Source organism: Antennarius striatus, chromosome 8 (genome assembly GCF_040054535.1).
Source record: "Antennarius striatus isolate MH-2024 chromosome 8, ASM4005453v1, whole genome shotgun sequence".
Taxonomy (NCBI): domain Eukaryota; kingdom Metazoa; phylum Chordata; class Actinopteri; order Lophiiformes; family Antennariidae; genus Antennarius; species Antennarius striatus.
In genome coordinates, this window is record NC_090783.1 from 20,704,972 (window position 1) to 20,721,794 (window position 16,823).

Genomic DNA, 16,823 nt, shown 5'->3' on the forward strand with positions numbered 1-16,823 from the left:
TTTCCGACTGCCGGATCCACTTGCAAGTAGTTCCCTACGACCACAACGTGTACTTTCTACAACGACAGGTAAACAAGATTAAAATTTGTGATAGATGTAACGATTCCATCGCTACAACTTTTGAAAGCTGCGGATTGTCAAGACATATTCAAAGATGGTTCGTCACCAGTCCAACTAACCCATCTTTGTCTTATTGAAAGGCTTTATGAGCCGGAGACAACAACAAACGTGCTAGTTTGCTAACTTTGGTTAACAGAACTATGGTGCCTCTGCTTCTGACCGGTCGCGTTCTTATCTGGAGCTCTTTTTTTTAAATTTTTTTTTTACTCTTCTGCACCGTGTGATTTTATTTTAGTCGATAGTGATCACATTTTACTCATTGCTCTTGCTTTCATAGTTAAAGTTTATCTTTCTTCCTCTCATCTAAACGTAATTCAGTTTGTGTGTAATGGGTCGCCGCAAGTCTAAAAGGAAGGCCCCTCCAAAGAAGAAGATGACGGGCGACCTGGATTCCCAGTTTACCTGTCCCTTCTGCAACCACGAGAAGTCATGTGATGTTAAAATGTACGTTAAATACAATTAAATTTTTATTTATCCACTACAATATTTCACCTTTAATGTCTTAAGGTGGCTTTTTTTTTTTTTTTTTTTTTTAATTAAAACCTCTATGTCTGATATTTCTGTCAACAGGGAGAGGAGCAGAAATACTGGAATCATTTCATGCACAGTCTGCTTGGAGGAGTTCCAGACACCCATCACCTGTATCCTTATTCACACATGATTTCACAAAGCATCACCACGCTCTCTTTTTTTAAATTATCATAAAAGCAAAATGTTGCAAAACTTTTAATACCTATTTTCGAAAAACAAAAAAAAAACATTTAAGTTATTAGCTTTTCTGCAGAAAGTGTTGCTTTTGGTTATGGTTCACCAAATTATGTCATAAACACCCTCGAACTCGATTTCCTATTTGATTAAAACTGTATCCCACAAGAGGACAGCGTAGTTCATGCGATGACAGAAGAGGTTAAATTTACAATAGAAACCACATCAGGAAATAAAAACTTAAATTACAGCTTAGTTAAATTCTGTAATGAAATATGCAACCGACAACAGAGAGCCATAGACAACCTTATTGCCACACGATCACACAGCATGCCCATTCTGAGCGTTATGTATTTACTGTCTGTAATGCTAAATGCACAATATCGACTCATTTACGTAATGTTTATGTTTGTCTCGTCTGACACCTAATCAGACGTGAAATAATGACTTGATAAGTGCTGCCCGTTCATCAGCAGTCTTTCTCAAAGTAATTAAAACAAATCAACATAAATTTCAGTTGTTCCCAACAGCATCAATAGAATATGTTGGTCTGTATTTACATTTCAACCATTACTTCCATCCTTGACAAATGTAATCACTAATTTCCTCTGGACGTACTGCAATAGTGGGTTTTTTTTTTGTTTTTGTTTTGTGTCATGCACCCATTCTAAGGACTAGCTTCAAATATTTTTTGTGTGATGAAAGGTTTGCCCAAGATGCATGTAATGTGTTACTGTTTAATTATACCAAAATACACATTACTTTAATTCACAAGGTGCTCAAATTAGGCTAGTTTTAATATCTTGTATTATCTTGTATTGAGAATGTGATTACTGCTGTAGGAGTGCTGCTCGCCTTCAGCACAGTAAATAAGAAATTATTCCAGTAAACATTAACACTTTGTTTTCTCTTCTGCTTTCCTAAGGGTTTATCATTCTTCTCTAACATAAACTCCTGAGCTACAAAAATTGCTTTTGTCCTTAATCTTATCCTCAGATCTATCAGAGCCCGTTGATGTGTACAGCGATTGGATAGATGCCTGCGAAGCAGCCAATCAGTGACCTGCTTGGAGCCTTGATGTCATGTTTCTAGAGGAATTATTGGAACATGACCGGTGATCCTGAGCCCATCGCAGTTGAAGGCGTTGAAAACTTAACTGTTCATAGGTTTCTATACGGTCATCTGAGCTCCACAGCTGTGTGATCAACAGTTTCACCCATAAGACCTGCTGCACAACATTGCTGTTTGGTCCCTGATGTCTTCTGATTTCTCCTCTTTGTCTTTAAATCTGCTCATCCTGTAAATTTCTGAGATTTACTACATTTTGCCACTCAATGAAAATAGAATGCATGATGATTTTTTTTTTTTGATGGTTCTTCAAGGTTCCTAAGGCGCGTTGAGCAGAAGCCTTTAAAAAAATCATTGTATAAAGAAATTATGTCATGCTTTTTATTTTATTTTACCTGCTACAAAGCTCAAACTGCATAAAATCATCCATTAATGCTGCAGTTTAAAAGAATGAGTTTCTTTTTTATCTTTCAAACATGAAATTCTCTTTACTTTTAATGAGAAAGATACGTGTGAATGTGATGATACTGACACAAGATGACACAAGATGAAAATTGAACTCTCATTTTTTTTAAATAATTTTGAAAGAAGCAGAAGGATCTAAATGTCTCTGCAGGCTGTGTAGTTTGTCTTGATGAAATGGGTTGTTTTCCTATGTTGTTTAATATGCTCAGCTCTCAAACCCTCAAAAGATAGTTGAGTCACATGAGTTCATTCCACTGAGGGACGGAGGAAAATGTGAAAGCTTGAAGTGTAGCTACTTGATTGAATAACTGTTAAGTAATTTTAAATCATTTAGTTTTACCCATTTTGGATTGATTTTAGCTTACATTTGTAAGACAAACATTTTTACAAGAAAAAAACCCCCCAGATTAAGTTATTAGTTCAAAGTATAATTGAACCAAGTATTAACATCAACTTTTCATTATCTCATCCCAATGTATTTGTCTGTTAGAAGGATTACTTTAAAAAGTTCTGAATGAATTTATTGATTTGTAATGTTTTTTTTTTTTTTTTGTTGAACTAGGGTGTGGCCCAAGGCTTAATCCACGAGACTGTGGTGTGATCATGTGGTATTAGGATAGTTCTGAGATTTATACTTGTAACATGATGGATCATGCCTACAATGCATAGACATAAATTATATTATGGCTTCCCCATAAGATCTTTCAGACAATCACAGTCTGATCTTAATGCCAGAATGTCAGTACAAGATTCACTATTGTAACATAACCAATACTGAAATATTACAACCTTATTAGGTGCTGCAAAGGTGAGCAACTGGTTTCTTAAATTGGATTGTTGTCACGTTTTTAGGCAGTCAGTTCGCTGTATGATCTTTCTGCCTCAGGTCAAATGGAGTTTTCCACTAATGGGGCCATCTGTGTTCAATCTTACTTTTTAAAAAAATTTTTTTTTAGATTTTTAATATGGATTGTGAGGAGTGTGGTCTTGGAAATAAAGGAGCAATAAGACTTGATACCAGTTAGCTGTTGATTGGTTTTCTTTTAATTGCATGATAATAATAGTAAATGTGTCATCTTGATCAAGCAGAGGACATAATGATACATTTCTTACATGAAAATTTCCAGCTGAACCAGTAAGCAGTGAGCAAAAGATCTGACTGTTGCTCTACTCTTCTAGATTTATTCGCTAATATCAATGTGTGGTCAGCTGTAACCACAAAAAAACAAAAAAACAAAACATTGGCTGGAAGGGATTTGTGCGCAGTGACACCCTGAGCTGATAAATAAACAACCAAAAACACATATTAACAATCAACCTTTTAAATTTATCAAAAGATTGTGCTGCTTTCAAAATGTCGAAAGTAAAAGCTTCTCATCTACTCTCCTGTGGCATTTTGTGACAGTGACATTTTTAGGAGTCCAGTATCCATTCATTCCCACTGGGCACAGGATGCAGCAGATCACAAATGAAAGAAGACACACAGTGGTAGCAAGGCTTTGCACCAGGCAGTGTTGAGTGATAATAGATGAGATGTGTAGTGCCATCATCGTCGCTCCACCCCAGGAAGAGTTTCCATGCATGCGTGCACTGTTCTGTGTATTGTGTCTGATGATGGACCCCAGCTGGAGAGGTAGTGCCGACGCCTTATGAAACATGCTGGAGGATGATGACAATGGAGAGTGATTATCACTTAGTTTCTCATCTGTCTCTGCATGTCCTCTTCCATTCCCTCCCCCTCTTTCCTGAATCTTGCTTCTTTCCCATTCAACACGCGAGGTCAAGTGTCACCCCATCTCCGTTGTCAAGGCTGCCAATCACCCACACAGTGAGTGCAAGGCAACTGTTGCCAAGGAAACAGAGCAATTCGGTTGCTAGGCACCTGGAGCTGTGCTCACAATAGTCATTTTGTTGCTTAGAAGCACACACACACACACACACACACACACGAGAAAATACACAAAGCCACATAAACGATTTTGCCCAATCAACAAGTTCATGCAACATAAGTGTGAAGATATAAATTATACTTACATATTGTGCTAATAAGAGTTTTGCTTACACACTAGTAACAAATCATGGCATACCAAAAGGATAAGAGTGTAATTTATCATGGACACATTTGCAAACAAATGCAAATAAATTGCTGATTTTGCAGAGCAATGTTGATTTATCTAATTTATAACACTTTGCAATAATGCTAATGTACCAAAAATGTAATCTAGGATGTTTTATTCTAACACTTTGGCCACTTGATTAGTCTGCATGCTTACAGCGTCCAAGAATTCCATGGACCCACACCTCAACTTGATCAATAAAAGACATAAACATCCATCATTCTGACTAAAAATAGTTACACGTAAAATCAATCAATCCTTTATTTCCTCATTGGTACATGGATGTGTAGTGAACCCAGATAAATGTGTGTGCATTCATTTCCAGTACATGTATGAGAGAGGGAGAGCAACATGCGTTTTCATTTTCATTAGATTTATCTTTATCCTATTTATTTAGTGAAAAGCTTGATCATGCAATCCTCCGTGGAGTTTATGAAGCCGCTATCATAACGACAAAACGCTAAAACAGCAGCAAGCCTTGACGTGTCTCCAACTGTTACTGTCTCCTGTTGCTGCCACAGACATTAACTTAACACATTTTTTAGTGCGAGACATAACGGCGTGGTTTGATTTTGCGATGGGATAATGGTTGCATGCAGTTTTAATGTGCCATCCGGTGACCAGACATGATGGATTTCGCAAAAATTCTCATATTTCGTCACCCATGTTTTTTCTTTTTTAGACCTCAAAATGTTTGGTGTGTGAAAGACACTCATCAGATGATAAGATTTTGGGCTCACTTGTGTTCATGACTGAGTGACAAGGCTATGTAATCAAGAAGGTTTGGAATTAATGTCTGAGTCTGAAGACTTTTTTTTGTTAAGCTCCCTGAACTAATGCCTGAGGGGTTTAGCTTAGTGGAATGCGGCCCTTCTGCAGTGGAGCCTGAATCTTGGCCAGTGAAACAAACTAATTTCCTCCACTTGTGTAAAGACTGCGACATGGTTGATAAACCTATGATGATAAAAAAAAAAAAAAAAAAAAAAAACCCTTTCAGTGCCTAGATTTGATACGGCCAACCTTGAGTGCTTTCTATTTAAATTTCTTTCTGATTGAAGCAAATAAAAAGTCACCTGTGGGTGCTTAATTAAAAACCACCACAAAATGTGTGTGCGTGTGAGTATGTGTGTGTGTGTGTGTCACCGCCTCAGCTTTGCTACACCTTTACATGTATCTGCCTGGTCCCTGTTATTGTACTCTACAGAGCATATTCCTGCTTTTGGTCCCATGTAGATGAAAAAGCTTCGACTCGACTACGCGTATTCTCAAGCAATAACATCCACATCTGTATTATCAACCCAAGAATACCCGTGGTCGAGACCGGAGCAAAGAGGCCCACCTCCTCCTCTCTTTTCCTTTTCTTTTCTCTCTCTTCTCGGGGCTCTGGACGTCATTCTCGCTTTTTTTTTTTTTTTTTTGGTTTTTTTTTTCCTGTGTTGCATCCCTTCACCTCCTGCACTCCTGAATGAGACTGCATTGTGGAAAGAGGAGAGAGGTCTGTGTGGAGGCAAATTCTTTAAGGACCGCATCTAGGATGAGAGAGACAAAGAAGATCATATTTATCCACAAATAACAAATGCAGCAGAGGCTTTTACGCATTTCGTGTATCCTTCGAGTCACATCTTGAGCTCGTCGTTAGACCAATAAGCCGATTGTAAGCTTTATGCAGCAGTCACACACACACACACACTCACACACACAAACACACACACACACACACACACAGGCAGCCTACTATGCATCTTTACCTGAGCTGCACCAAGTAAACAGATTGTGCCGCCAACATCTAGTCCCTTTGCTCTCCCTGGTATCAAGCAACCGTTTAGCCGAGCGCTGAGGGAGAGGGCAGGCTCGCCAATTATCAAATAGGTGTCAGTGTGTGTGAATAGAGAGACTGATTGCAAACAGATGTTCAGTCTTCACCTGCACACCCTCCTTCTAACTCACAGCTTTCCTTCATTCCATTTTCTATCCCTTTCCTCCCTCCCATCTATCTCCGTCTACCCATCTTTGTCTTCTTACTTCAGCATGCCCCCCCCCCATCTCATCCCCATGCATCCTCTCTCTCTCTCTCTCTCTCCTCCCTTCTCTTTCTCTCTCCCCCTTCTCCCATGGAGAATAATCCTGACTCTCCCTATACACACTTGCCAATTAGAGACTCGGTAGTTGTCAATCAACAGCTAAAGAGGAGAGAGCAAGAAAGAAGGAGAATCAATGGGAAGTGTGCTTGAAGGTGGTGTGTGTGTGTGTGTGGGGGGGGGGTTGCATCACCTACACAGACAGCCACCCCCCCACCCCCCACCCCCCGTGGAAAACTCAGGCTCGTTCACAAACATGATTTGACTCCTTTCCTCGTTCCTTTTCCATTTGAACCTTTCCGCCGTAATCACTGTGATCACGCTTTTGTTCTTCTCTTGTCCTGCATCTACCCTTTTCACCCCCCCTCCCCCTTTGCTTCCCTCCCATCGTCACATCAGTATGTGCTTCCATTCAGTTTCCATACACCTCTCTCTCTCTCTCTCTCTCTCTGCACACTGCAAAAACCTTAACACTCCCAGAAAGTTCTCATTTGCTCCTGACAATCCTCTCACCTCACTCATACCTGTGATTGTCTACATCCTGTCTCGGTGTCATTGCAAGGGAAGTGTCATAAACTAGCTGGAGCCATCACACCGAGAAGATCTTGACACTTGTCTCCCTCATTACCTCTCTACTCCTTTAGTCCTCTCTCCTCATTCACTCTCTACTTTCTCTCTTTTTGTCTCTCTCTCTCTCTCTCTCTCCTTGCCTATTCTTCTGTCTCGACTGTCCATGTCTGAGCTGCTGCTGATGACAACTCAAGTGGACGTCTCTTCTGTTCTCACCAAGAACTGTGAAGAGATGTACGTAGGTGTCAGAGATCTAGTGTAAAAATACACCCTTGCTGGTGCCCTCCTCAATACACCGGACCCGATCTGCGTCTGCTCATGTCGGTGGAATGTTGGTCTAATTTGAAGATATTCTTGGGTGTAGTTTTTACCTGTGTGTGTGTGTGTGTTTTGCTTGGAGAGAATGACTCATATAATGGGTGCAGTTTCACTGACCAGGCCTTTTATTTATTTATTTATTTATTTTTATCATCACCTCAATTTTACCTTTCCGCCCACATGTTTACAACCACATCTTCAAACGACTGGATGAAACATTTGTGTCTTGGCGAAAGACGTCTGGTTTGCATTTATAAGAAAATCCATTTCCTGAATTGACTTGATTTAAAGTGGACTGGCTCCAGCTTGGAGGGCCCTAATGAAAGGCAATCAGTCTGTGTTTCATATTTATGTCTGACGCAACAGACTTATCAATCCTTTAATGTATCTGGTGTTTTCAGATAGGATGCAGAATCACAAGTGGCTTGTGCCAGAGGCAAACACAAGGCAGGATTGAGATGGAGACAGACTGAGCGGATGCAGGGCAGCTCCTTGCACATTACTGCTTAATTGCTCGGAACTAAAGGCGCTGTTTTGAGGATGTTTATGCTTATGCCTACAACAGAAAATCTTTCCGCTCATTGTAGCCACACTGTTGAGTCACTATCCAGATAAATAAAATAAATTAATTAATTGATGTTTCAATAACGTGGCTATTGGGACAATTTCAGTGTAGAGTGCAGAAAGACAATCTGAACGTCATCCCAGATAGCCAAACTTGGAGTGACAAAGTTGACTCTGGTTTTTCTTAATCCGGCTGGGCCTGCTCAGCTTCCAGTTGGCCTACTAGCCCACATAATCAGACCAAAGCCACACAGCACTGTAAAGCTGCAGATCGCCAGCACCTGTCCTCTACGTGACAGGCGTGGATATCAAGCTTTTCTTTGTTGGTAAATACATCTGCTTCCACTCACAAGGAGAAGCCAGTTCAGGGGAGAGGCAAGCGTGGATTGAATCTTTTACCCGTTTCCAGGGAGTGTGAAAGAGATTTTTTTTTTTTTTTGCAATCATCTTCATTTTATATCTAACAGGTTATAAGAGGAGGAAGAAACGCCGAGACCTATTGCGCTCCGTGTAGTATAGTCATCAAGTCGTTTGATGGGGAACTTAGGGCTCATGCTGATGGGACCAACCTGTTTTCATCATAAGGCGTGTCAGAGACAAATTCATCTTTTCCTCACTTCAGGATTTATCAGCAATGATCTATAAATCGATGGATTTGTGTTAAAAAAAAAAAAAAAAAAAAAAAGCCATGTTGCCCTGCGAACTGTAAAGGAAAAAAAACAAGCAACCCCCCCCCCAAAAAAAAACAACAAAACACCGTTTTCCACGGCAAAAAAAAAACCCAACGTAAAATATAACTTACCGCTATACGTCCACCTTTAATTGCGCTCCAGAAGATTCAGTTCCATATGCCACACATTAAATCCATTCTGGGGAGTGAGAACGGGCTGTAGCCGCGCAGGGAAACGCCCCCCTCCTCACCGCCATCCCTTTCTCTCCTGGACGCTCCTCATCCTTGCTTGTTTGGGAATCACGTAACCTCTCCTTGGTTTTTTTTTGTGTTTTTTTGCTTGTTTTTTTTTTAATGTGCTTTTTTTTTCTGTACTCCCATCGAGGCGAGGGATGAAGCCTATGCAGCAGGATCAGCATCCCATGTAACTCAGCTTCAACCTCTCACCTCCTCATTCCTCCCCCTCCTCTTCCTCCTTCTCCTCCTCCTCCTCCTCCTCCTCCTCCACCGCCTCCTCTCCTCTCTCTCTCTTTCTCTCTCTTGTCCAGCCCTGACGTCGAAGAGCGTGCCCTATAGTGAAGCGGTTCCCAACCCAAAGGTTTGATTTTCATTTAAAAATAAAAAAAAAATTCACCTATAAGGTCTTTTTAATTCCAAACGATCGAGAACCGTTTTAGTGATCCAAAACAATACATATCGCAAACACAACCGGATACTTTTGCTGAATACTGCAGAATCAAAATGATATAAATCCAGGCATCTTTGTTACTTTTGTAGAAACCCTTTTGCTTCTATAAGACCTGTTGCAAACGTGATGCATAACCAGACGCCACCCTCTGGGATCATTCCTGAGAAATATTGGCTCATGAAAAAAAGAAAAGAAAAAGAAGACTCCAGGTTTGTAATGCTTCCAATTTTATTTGCATGAGCCACCTTCTTCAAACCCCACCAGATATTTTCTGTAGGACTCTGGAGACTCTGGAGAATGATCCAGGACCACGTTTTTTAGGTGGGCTCTAAGGTCAGCTTGGGATCATTGTCTTTTTGGAATGCCAAAAAAACACCCAAGATTGAGCTTCCTCACAGATGGCTGTCCTTCTAGGGTTTCCTGATACTTGATGGAATCTCATCTCAATCTGATCCTTTACATGCCACAGGTTTCCTGTGTCCAGGAAGCAAAGCAGCCCCGGTGCCATCAAGTCACTGCTGTGCACCTTTGTTCGGGTTTTCTTTTCAGCACAAGCTTTATTTTCCCTCCCACGGACATAAATTTGATCCAAAAGTTGCAGTTTTATTACATTTCTTCTGAGATCCGAATGTCAAACGTCTGTGTATGTATCTGGAGGTTTTTGAGCAGAAAAAAACTAAACAGAAACAAGTGCTTCTAAAAAAAAAAAAAAAAAAAAAAAAAGCTGACATTTCAACCCAGTTCGATAAATATGCTTATGTACAATTTTACCCGTTCTGATCAGTTTAAGCTTTAAAAAAACAGCTGATTATTACAGGACTGCAAGTCAGTCAGAACAATGCGCAGTTGTGAACTAAACGTAGCAGCATAATCGATTTCAAACATAAAGCAATGTTACTATGACTCATCAATTCCTCCTCCAAAGCTCAAATATATTTTTGAACAAACAGCTGAAAAACATCATTGTCAGGCTGGAACACTTCTGAGATCAGCAATTTTTAAGATGGAGAAGAGTAACTACTGGGCCGTAGAGAAATCTATCGAGTTCCAATTTGGTCGCTTATGATATTAAATTCCTGTAGTATATTTTTGGGGAGGGTTTATCACAAATGTCAACAACAAAATATAAACTAAAAACAGCAGCGCATTTAGTTTCGAACATAGGAGCGTTCTGTGAAGAAACCTCTTAGAAACCACATTAGAAAAATGTGACCTTACTATTTAATGTTCATCAAATACCTGCTGCAAGTTAACCAAATGTGTACTTGTTCTTATAAGGCAGGGTGTTGAACACTGTCGAGATGGTCGCATCATTAAAAGGAGCATTTTGTGTCAACTGAGGAAAAATAATTCTAACCCGTTGCGCTGAGCAGTGATACTGGAGGACGATAGTTGAAAGTTTGCTCCTGGTAGGGCCACCCATGGCGGGCAGGTCTCTAGGGTAGGTTCCAGACAACCAAAGACCCCAGCGTGTCGGCACACTGTGAGGTGGCAGTCCCACCAGCCGACTACCCTGCGGAGGGCTAATAAGCCACCCAAAAGAAACCCTTTGTTACGAAACTGATCACGATCCTCCCCCCAAAAGCCTTGGATATCAGAGAGGACACTCCACATCTTCGACCGGCGGTGCCAAGCCAGGCTCCAAGGCGACCTGACCGAGTACCGGTGACTGCAACGCAGCGCAATGTGGCCATAGCTGAGGACAGAGAGAAGCAGCAGCTGAACACCTAGGGTTTGAGGCCAAACCAAAAACATGAGCCGTGTCTTCACTCTGCTGCACCAAGCCCGCAATGGTCCACGCATCAAAACAGCCCTGGTGAAAGACTCTGAAGGCAACATCATAACAACTGAAGCAAGCTGCTTCACATGCTGGAAAGAGCACTTCAGCCTCCTTTTGCAGCACAGCTCCATCCCGGCTGATCCCACCATCCTTGCGGCTGCAGACACCAAAGTCCCCAGAGACGCCTGCAGTACAGATCCGATCACACCGGAGGAAGTCAAAGCCACTCTGAAAAAACTGAAAAACAGGTATGCCCCCGGCATCTGTGCAGTAACGGCTGTGATGCTAAAATCTGGCGGTGACAGTATTGTTGAGTGACTCACCCATAACTTCAACCATGTGTGGGAGACAGAGAGGCTTCCCCGTGACTGGACCAGAGGAGTCATCCTACCCTTCTGGAAACGTAAGGGTGAAAGGCTAGTCTGCAGCAACCACAGATCAATTACACTTCTGTCCATCCCTCCATCCCTGGCAAGTTCTTCACCAGGATCTTGCTCACCCGTGCTCTGCCAGCCATTAGAAGTTGTCACCATCTCCAGCAGGCTGGCTTCATGCCTAACCACTCCACTATAAACCACATCTCCGCTGGTGATCCAACTCGGTGACGGACCGGATCCACCTCCCCTGTAGCTCGGTGATGACACTGTAGAGCCTGTCAAGAGCTTTGTGTATCTGGGGTCCATGGTGACGGACAAAGGGGACCTTAAACCAGATTCCTGCAGAAGAGCTCTGGCAGCATCAGGTCTGCAGTCTCTCTGGAAGCCACTCTGGCGGCATCAGACCATCTCGTGCAGGACGAAGCTCCGAACTCTGCCATACTGTCCATCCTGCTCTGTGGAAAGGAAACTTGGCCCTTAAAGAAGACCCCGGCTGCCATTAGCCCACACATGCCAGCCCAGATCATTTTGCCAGGTTGCGCAACATCGCACCCGCTGGTGTGGTCATGTTCTTCACCTCCCCCCTGATCACCCAAACAAGAGCCATACCCCAGTTTGATCCGAAGGCCACAGGCTGGAAATGACCTCGAGGCAAGCCCTGCATCCAATGGCTCAACGTCATTGTGAGCGACCTCCGACAACAGGGAGTCGCTCTGGAGGACGCAGAGAAGCTGGCACAAGACCGCCAGCGCTGGAAAAAACTGGAGGCGTACTGACTGACTGACTGCTCTGAGCCATTTAAACTGTGTAATTTGGTTATTGGAAAAAGCGAATACTTCGCCAGTTAAACTCCACACCTCGACCTGGTATTACAGTATCTCCTCCGCGATGCGCTGGCATCATGTCCGGAGCGTCTTCCTGCTTAATGCCTGTAAGTCCACTGCAATAAGCTCCAGCAACCCCTGTGACCCGCAATAATAAGCGGTGCGGAAAATGAATGAATGAAAGAATGAAGGAATTAAGACTGATAAAATATTGATAGTGCCATATAAAGGTAAAATGTCCATTGTGCCATGCCACTGAGAGTATCTAAGGGGATTCTTTGTAACTGGGTTGTACATCTCAACACTGAAACACACTGCTGTCTGTCCCGCTGGTCACAGATGGGATGTGTAAGGATGTGAGGTGTTCTCTATTATGCTGAGCTGTTTATGCAGCATCCTTTGCTTAACAATCAACCCAAGGGGCTACACAGCACAGTGCCAGCCTTCTTCAGCATGCTGTTCGGCCTCTTAGAGCCAGTAGCACTGGTGCTGGAGTCCCAGCGGATGACTGTATACAAAATTAAAGTTGACAATAAACTTATGCATCCATATATTCAATATTCAAGGATGTAGGCCCTGTCACAAAGTAGAAGCTGCTCTATCCCTTTCTGCATACTGTTTTAGTGTTTCACTACTTGTCCAGTCTGTTGTGAACAACACCCCATAACAGCAGAGACATCTGAGAATGAGTTGTTGCTGGAAGTCTGAATATTATAGTGTAAAGAGGAAAGGTGAGAGTTCAGGTTCCCAGTGTGCTCCTGTGCTGCCCAAACTGTAGTGTGCCTGTCAGGTAGTCAATAATCCAGTAGGAGGGGGGAGCGTTTACTCAAACCTCTGGGAGCTTCTGTCAGAACAGCCTTGACCGGGTTGCATTAAAAGCACAAGAGAAATCAAACGGCAGGATTCACGTAGTGCTTCGACCTTTGGCTGGACATGATGATGATGATGATGATGATGATGATGATGATGAAGATGATGATGATGATGATGATGATGATGATGATGATGATGATGATGATGATGATGATGATGATGATGCCTTTAAACATCATGATGATGGCCCGCATCTAGTGTTTATATTATATAACGCTAAACCAACCTCTTCTGGGAGGAGGCCTCGGGGGAAGATCTAGGTCCTGCTGGAGAGCCTACGTCTGTCAGGTGGCCTGGGAACACACCGGGTCCCCCCCCCCTCCCCCGGAAAAGCTAGATAAGATGTCTGGGGAGAGGGAAGTATGGGCATCCTACTCAGATTGGTGCCCCCGTGACCCGGCTCTGGATTAAGTGGTTAAAGATGGATGAATGGATGGCTAGATGGATTTCAGGTGTGACTAAACATGTGTCTTTCACACAAGGATTAATGTATGTCATATTATATGGTCAGCATGTCCCAGTGCTGACCGTATTATATAAAATGTTTGAATGTAACGGATTGTGTTGAATAGAAAGTGTCTCCTTAGTTCTTTATGATTCTGACTGTCTCCTTACAATATTCCTAATGGGATCACAGAAACCTGCATAATCAAATTCAATTCAGTCCAAAACTTCCAATAAATAAAATTAAAACAATAACAAAAGCAATAAAACTTAAACCTAATTATTCTGTGATGCTATAAAATACTGCATTAACTTTACACCTCATTTGTCGATGAGCGTAAACACAACAAAGGAATATTTGTATACAATAATAGACCGACAATAGGGGTTGTAATATAATGTTGCCTCCTGGACTATTTCATTGCAATAAATATTGTATTACTCTGACATTAACTAAGCTATTGTATTAGTTTTATCTATATTTATGTTTATCAAAGTAATAAATGTGTTTTAATTTATGTTTATCAAAGTAATTTATGTGTTTTATGCACTTCCTTACTCTATCCCTTCCTTCCTCTTCCTTACATTTGTTTTCGTATTTGGATTGTTTATAAATCATTTATTGTGAGGCTTTAATTTATATCTGAAGTTTAAGTTATCATGAAGTACAATTTTTTTAAAGCATTATCTTGAAAACAAACAAGATGTTTTTGTGTTTTAACTGGTGTGGGTGTGTGTTTTTCTCCTATTCCAGTCTTCTGGGACTTCTATATCCGGCTGATGGTCTTCCTTAGCAGACAGGTTGAATGGGTTTGATGTTAAGCCCTTCTAATAATCTCCTCATCTTGTGGCCAATAAAGAAGCTGCCTCTGAAATCCCCCTAAAATGGGTATGCCAGTGCAAAATGTTTGGCGTAGAATAACACAAGCTCCATATCAGCTCTAAATGTGTTTTATCTTTGTCATAGCTTGTCTTAAATCCTCTTTGATTTTTCTGTCTTCCTATGCTTGTTCATTTATTTTGATCAGAGAGAAAACTGCAGATAGACAGCAACAATTTAAATTTGATGTAAGGCAATGGAGCCCTCAAGGCAATAAGAAATTATAGCACATTTCCTACACACATACATACACTTACAGTGTTAATGGCTTTGTAATTGTCAGAGGCAGACCACTGAGCATAATCAGGAGACTGCAGCAAGGCACAGCCCAATATTTATAATTTATTATGACAGATAGTACATTTTTATTACCCAGGGGCTGCTGATTTGTTTGGGGATTTAAAAAACCACACTCATCCACATAGTTCTTAGTACTCTCTTTTTCTCTGCACCCCCTCCCCTCATGAACTCATACAATCACAGAGTGTCTCAGGCCCAGACAGCACACGACCTCAGGGTTAGGAGCATTACACCAACAGAAGACAGACAGTGAGTCAGGGATCAGAGTTCATTCAACATCCTCTTAAAATATATAAATAAAATGACAATTGATTTTGGGGACAGATCATTGGGTAGTTTCTTTTTTATTATTTTCCATAACCCAAAAAAAAACCTCTTCTTGTTCGATGAAATGTCAGTTTTAAAGGCTTCAACTAGTATCCATTTAGATCTGTATTACAAGAGAGTATTGATGCAGTAGGACCCCAACCATTGTTTTAATGTCTTGGAAGTGACATCACCTGAGGACGTCTGGCTTCTTGTAGAGCCACTGGATTTTTATCACACTGTGTCGTATATGCTCCCTGTAAAGACATGCTATCGTGTCAGGATCTTTTTTTTTTTTTTTAAATTAATGTCTTCATGTACCATGTGTATTGGCATACATATTTCTACCAAGCACATTTCACCTGGCCGTGCCAATCAGATTCATTCAAACTTGGCAGCACTTGAAGTAACTTAATGTGGAAGCAACTGAAGCGAATACAAATCACTTCTGTCTCAGAGTAATGGCTTTAAATGAGTAAGATATCAAATAACAATAACAAAAATATAAATCGTGCTAAGTGCGAGCAGCATTTAGAATTAAAAGCTCATTTGTGAAGTATGTTTAAATTTAGGCAAAAACATTGATAGAGTCATTAAAATTAGGTATTCATTCATCTCTGATGGAGCAATCCTGGCTTGTTCACATTGATGGCATGACTCATAATGTGCTATCTTGTTTTTCCAGTGTGTACATTTGCGAGAGAATTACTCATATCCAAAATACCGATTTGACAGTCACAAGCCATTATTAATTTCACATGTAATTTATTCAGCTGAGTGCTTTTGCACACTGATGCAGAACTTGAAAATGTCAGTGATTCATACTTAGATTGGAGTGGAAGTATGCTTGTGGTGCTCAGTATGAAGGTTTGGGAATGGGGAAGGGGGCAAGCGGGACTATGTGTGTGTGTGTGTGTGTGTGTGTGTGTGTGTGTTTGTGTGTTTGTGAGAGCATTGTGTTAGCAAGAGAGACAAATGGGACACACAGGCAGAAACAGAAAGAGGGCGTGGGTGGGGGTGGGGTTGGGGGGGAGCAGGTGCATCACTAATGGCTTTTTAAAAAGGTTATGGCGTAGAGCTCTTATTTTCTAATGGGGCTCCGGCTGTGCTTGAGAAGCAATTTCTGGAAAAGATAATGTTGTTGAGAGAGTGTAGAGAGTTCTCCCTCTCTCTCTCCCTCCCTCTCGCTCTCTGTGTATGTATTTGCTCTTGTCATTTATAAGTCTGACAAACACCAATAACTCAAATACAAAGGAACAGGCCAGAAAGGAGGTGTTGGGGCAATTGACAGAATAGAAAAGAAATCGTTCATGTCAACATTTCACTTGCTTTTATTATTGATAACCAACAGTTTATGGAGATCATGAAAGACATTTTTAAAAGCTCAGTTATTTATTTATTTTATCATCTTAGTATATTTTATATTCCTCGTGGGCCATTGCATTTGAACTTATATTAAAAGCATCGTCCCTTCCTCCCTCCGTGAGCTAGTAACCACTGCCCCCTTGTGGCCTTAGTACGCAATTACAGCTATAACATGAAAAATTATCTATCTATCTATCTATCTATCTATCTATCTATCTATCTATCTATCTATCTATCTATCTATCTATCTATCTATCTATCTATCTATCTATCTATCTATCTATCTATCTATCTATCTATCTATCTATCTA

The 16,823-nt window shown here is 41.2% G+C and overlaps 1 protein-coding gene across 1 annotated transcript; it reads left to right on the forward strand.

Annotated features, from left to right (window-relative positions):
- Window positions 1-3,367, forward strand: LOC137600817 (transcription elongation factor 1 homolog). Its single transcript, XM_068322657.1, has 4 exons — window positions 1-68; window positions 439-564; window positions 691-761; window positions 1,822-3,367. Exons 2-4 carry the CDS (start codon window positions 449-451, stop codon window positions 1,884-1,886), a joined length of 252 nt encoding a protein of 83 aa, XP_068178758.1. The 5' UTR covers window positions 1-68; window positions 439-448; the 3' UTR covers window positions 1,887-3,367.
- The last annotated feature ends 13,456 nt before the right edge of the window (window positions 3,368-16,823 follow it).

Coding starts and splice junctions, on each gene's coding strand:
- LOC137600817 (XM_068322657.1), top strand. CDS start 449: ATGGGTCGCCGCAAGTCTAAAAGGAAGGCCCCTCCAAAGAAGAAGATG. Junction 565..690: donor AAGTCATGTGATGTTAAAAT/GTACGTTAAATA, acceptor TTCTGTCAACAG/GGAGAGGAGCAGAAATACTG. Junction 762..1,821: donor GTTCCAGACACCCATCACCT/GTATCCTTATTC, acceptor TCTTATCCTCAG/ATCTATCAGAGCCCGTTGAT.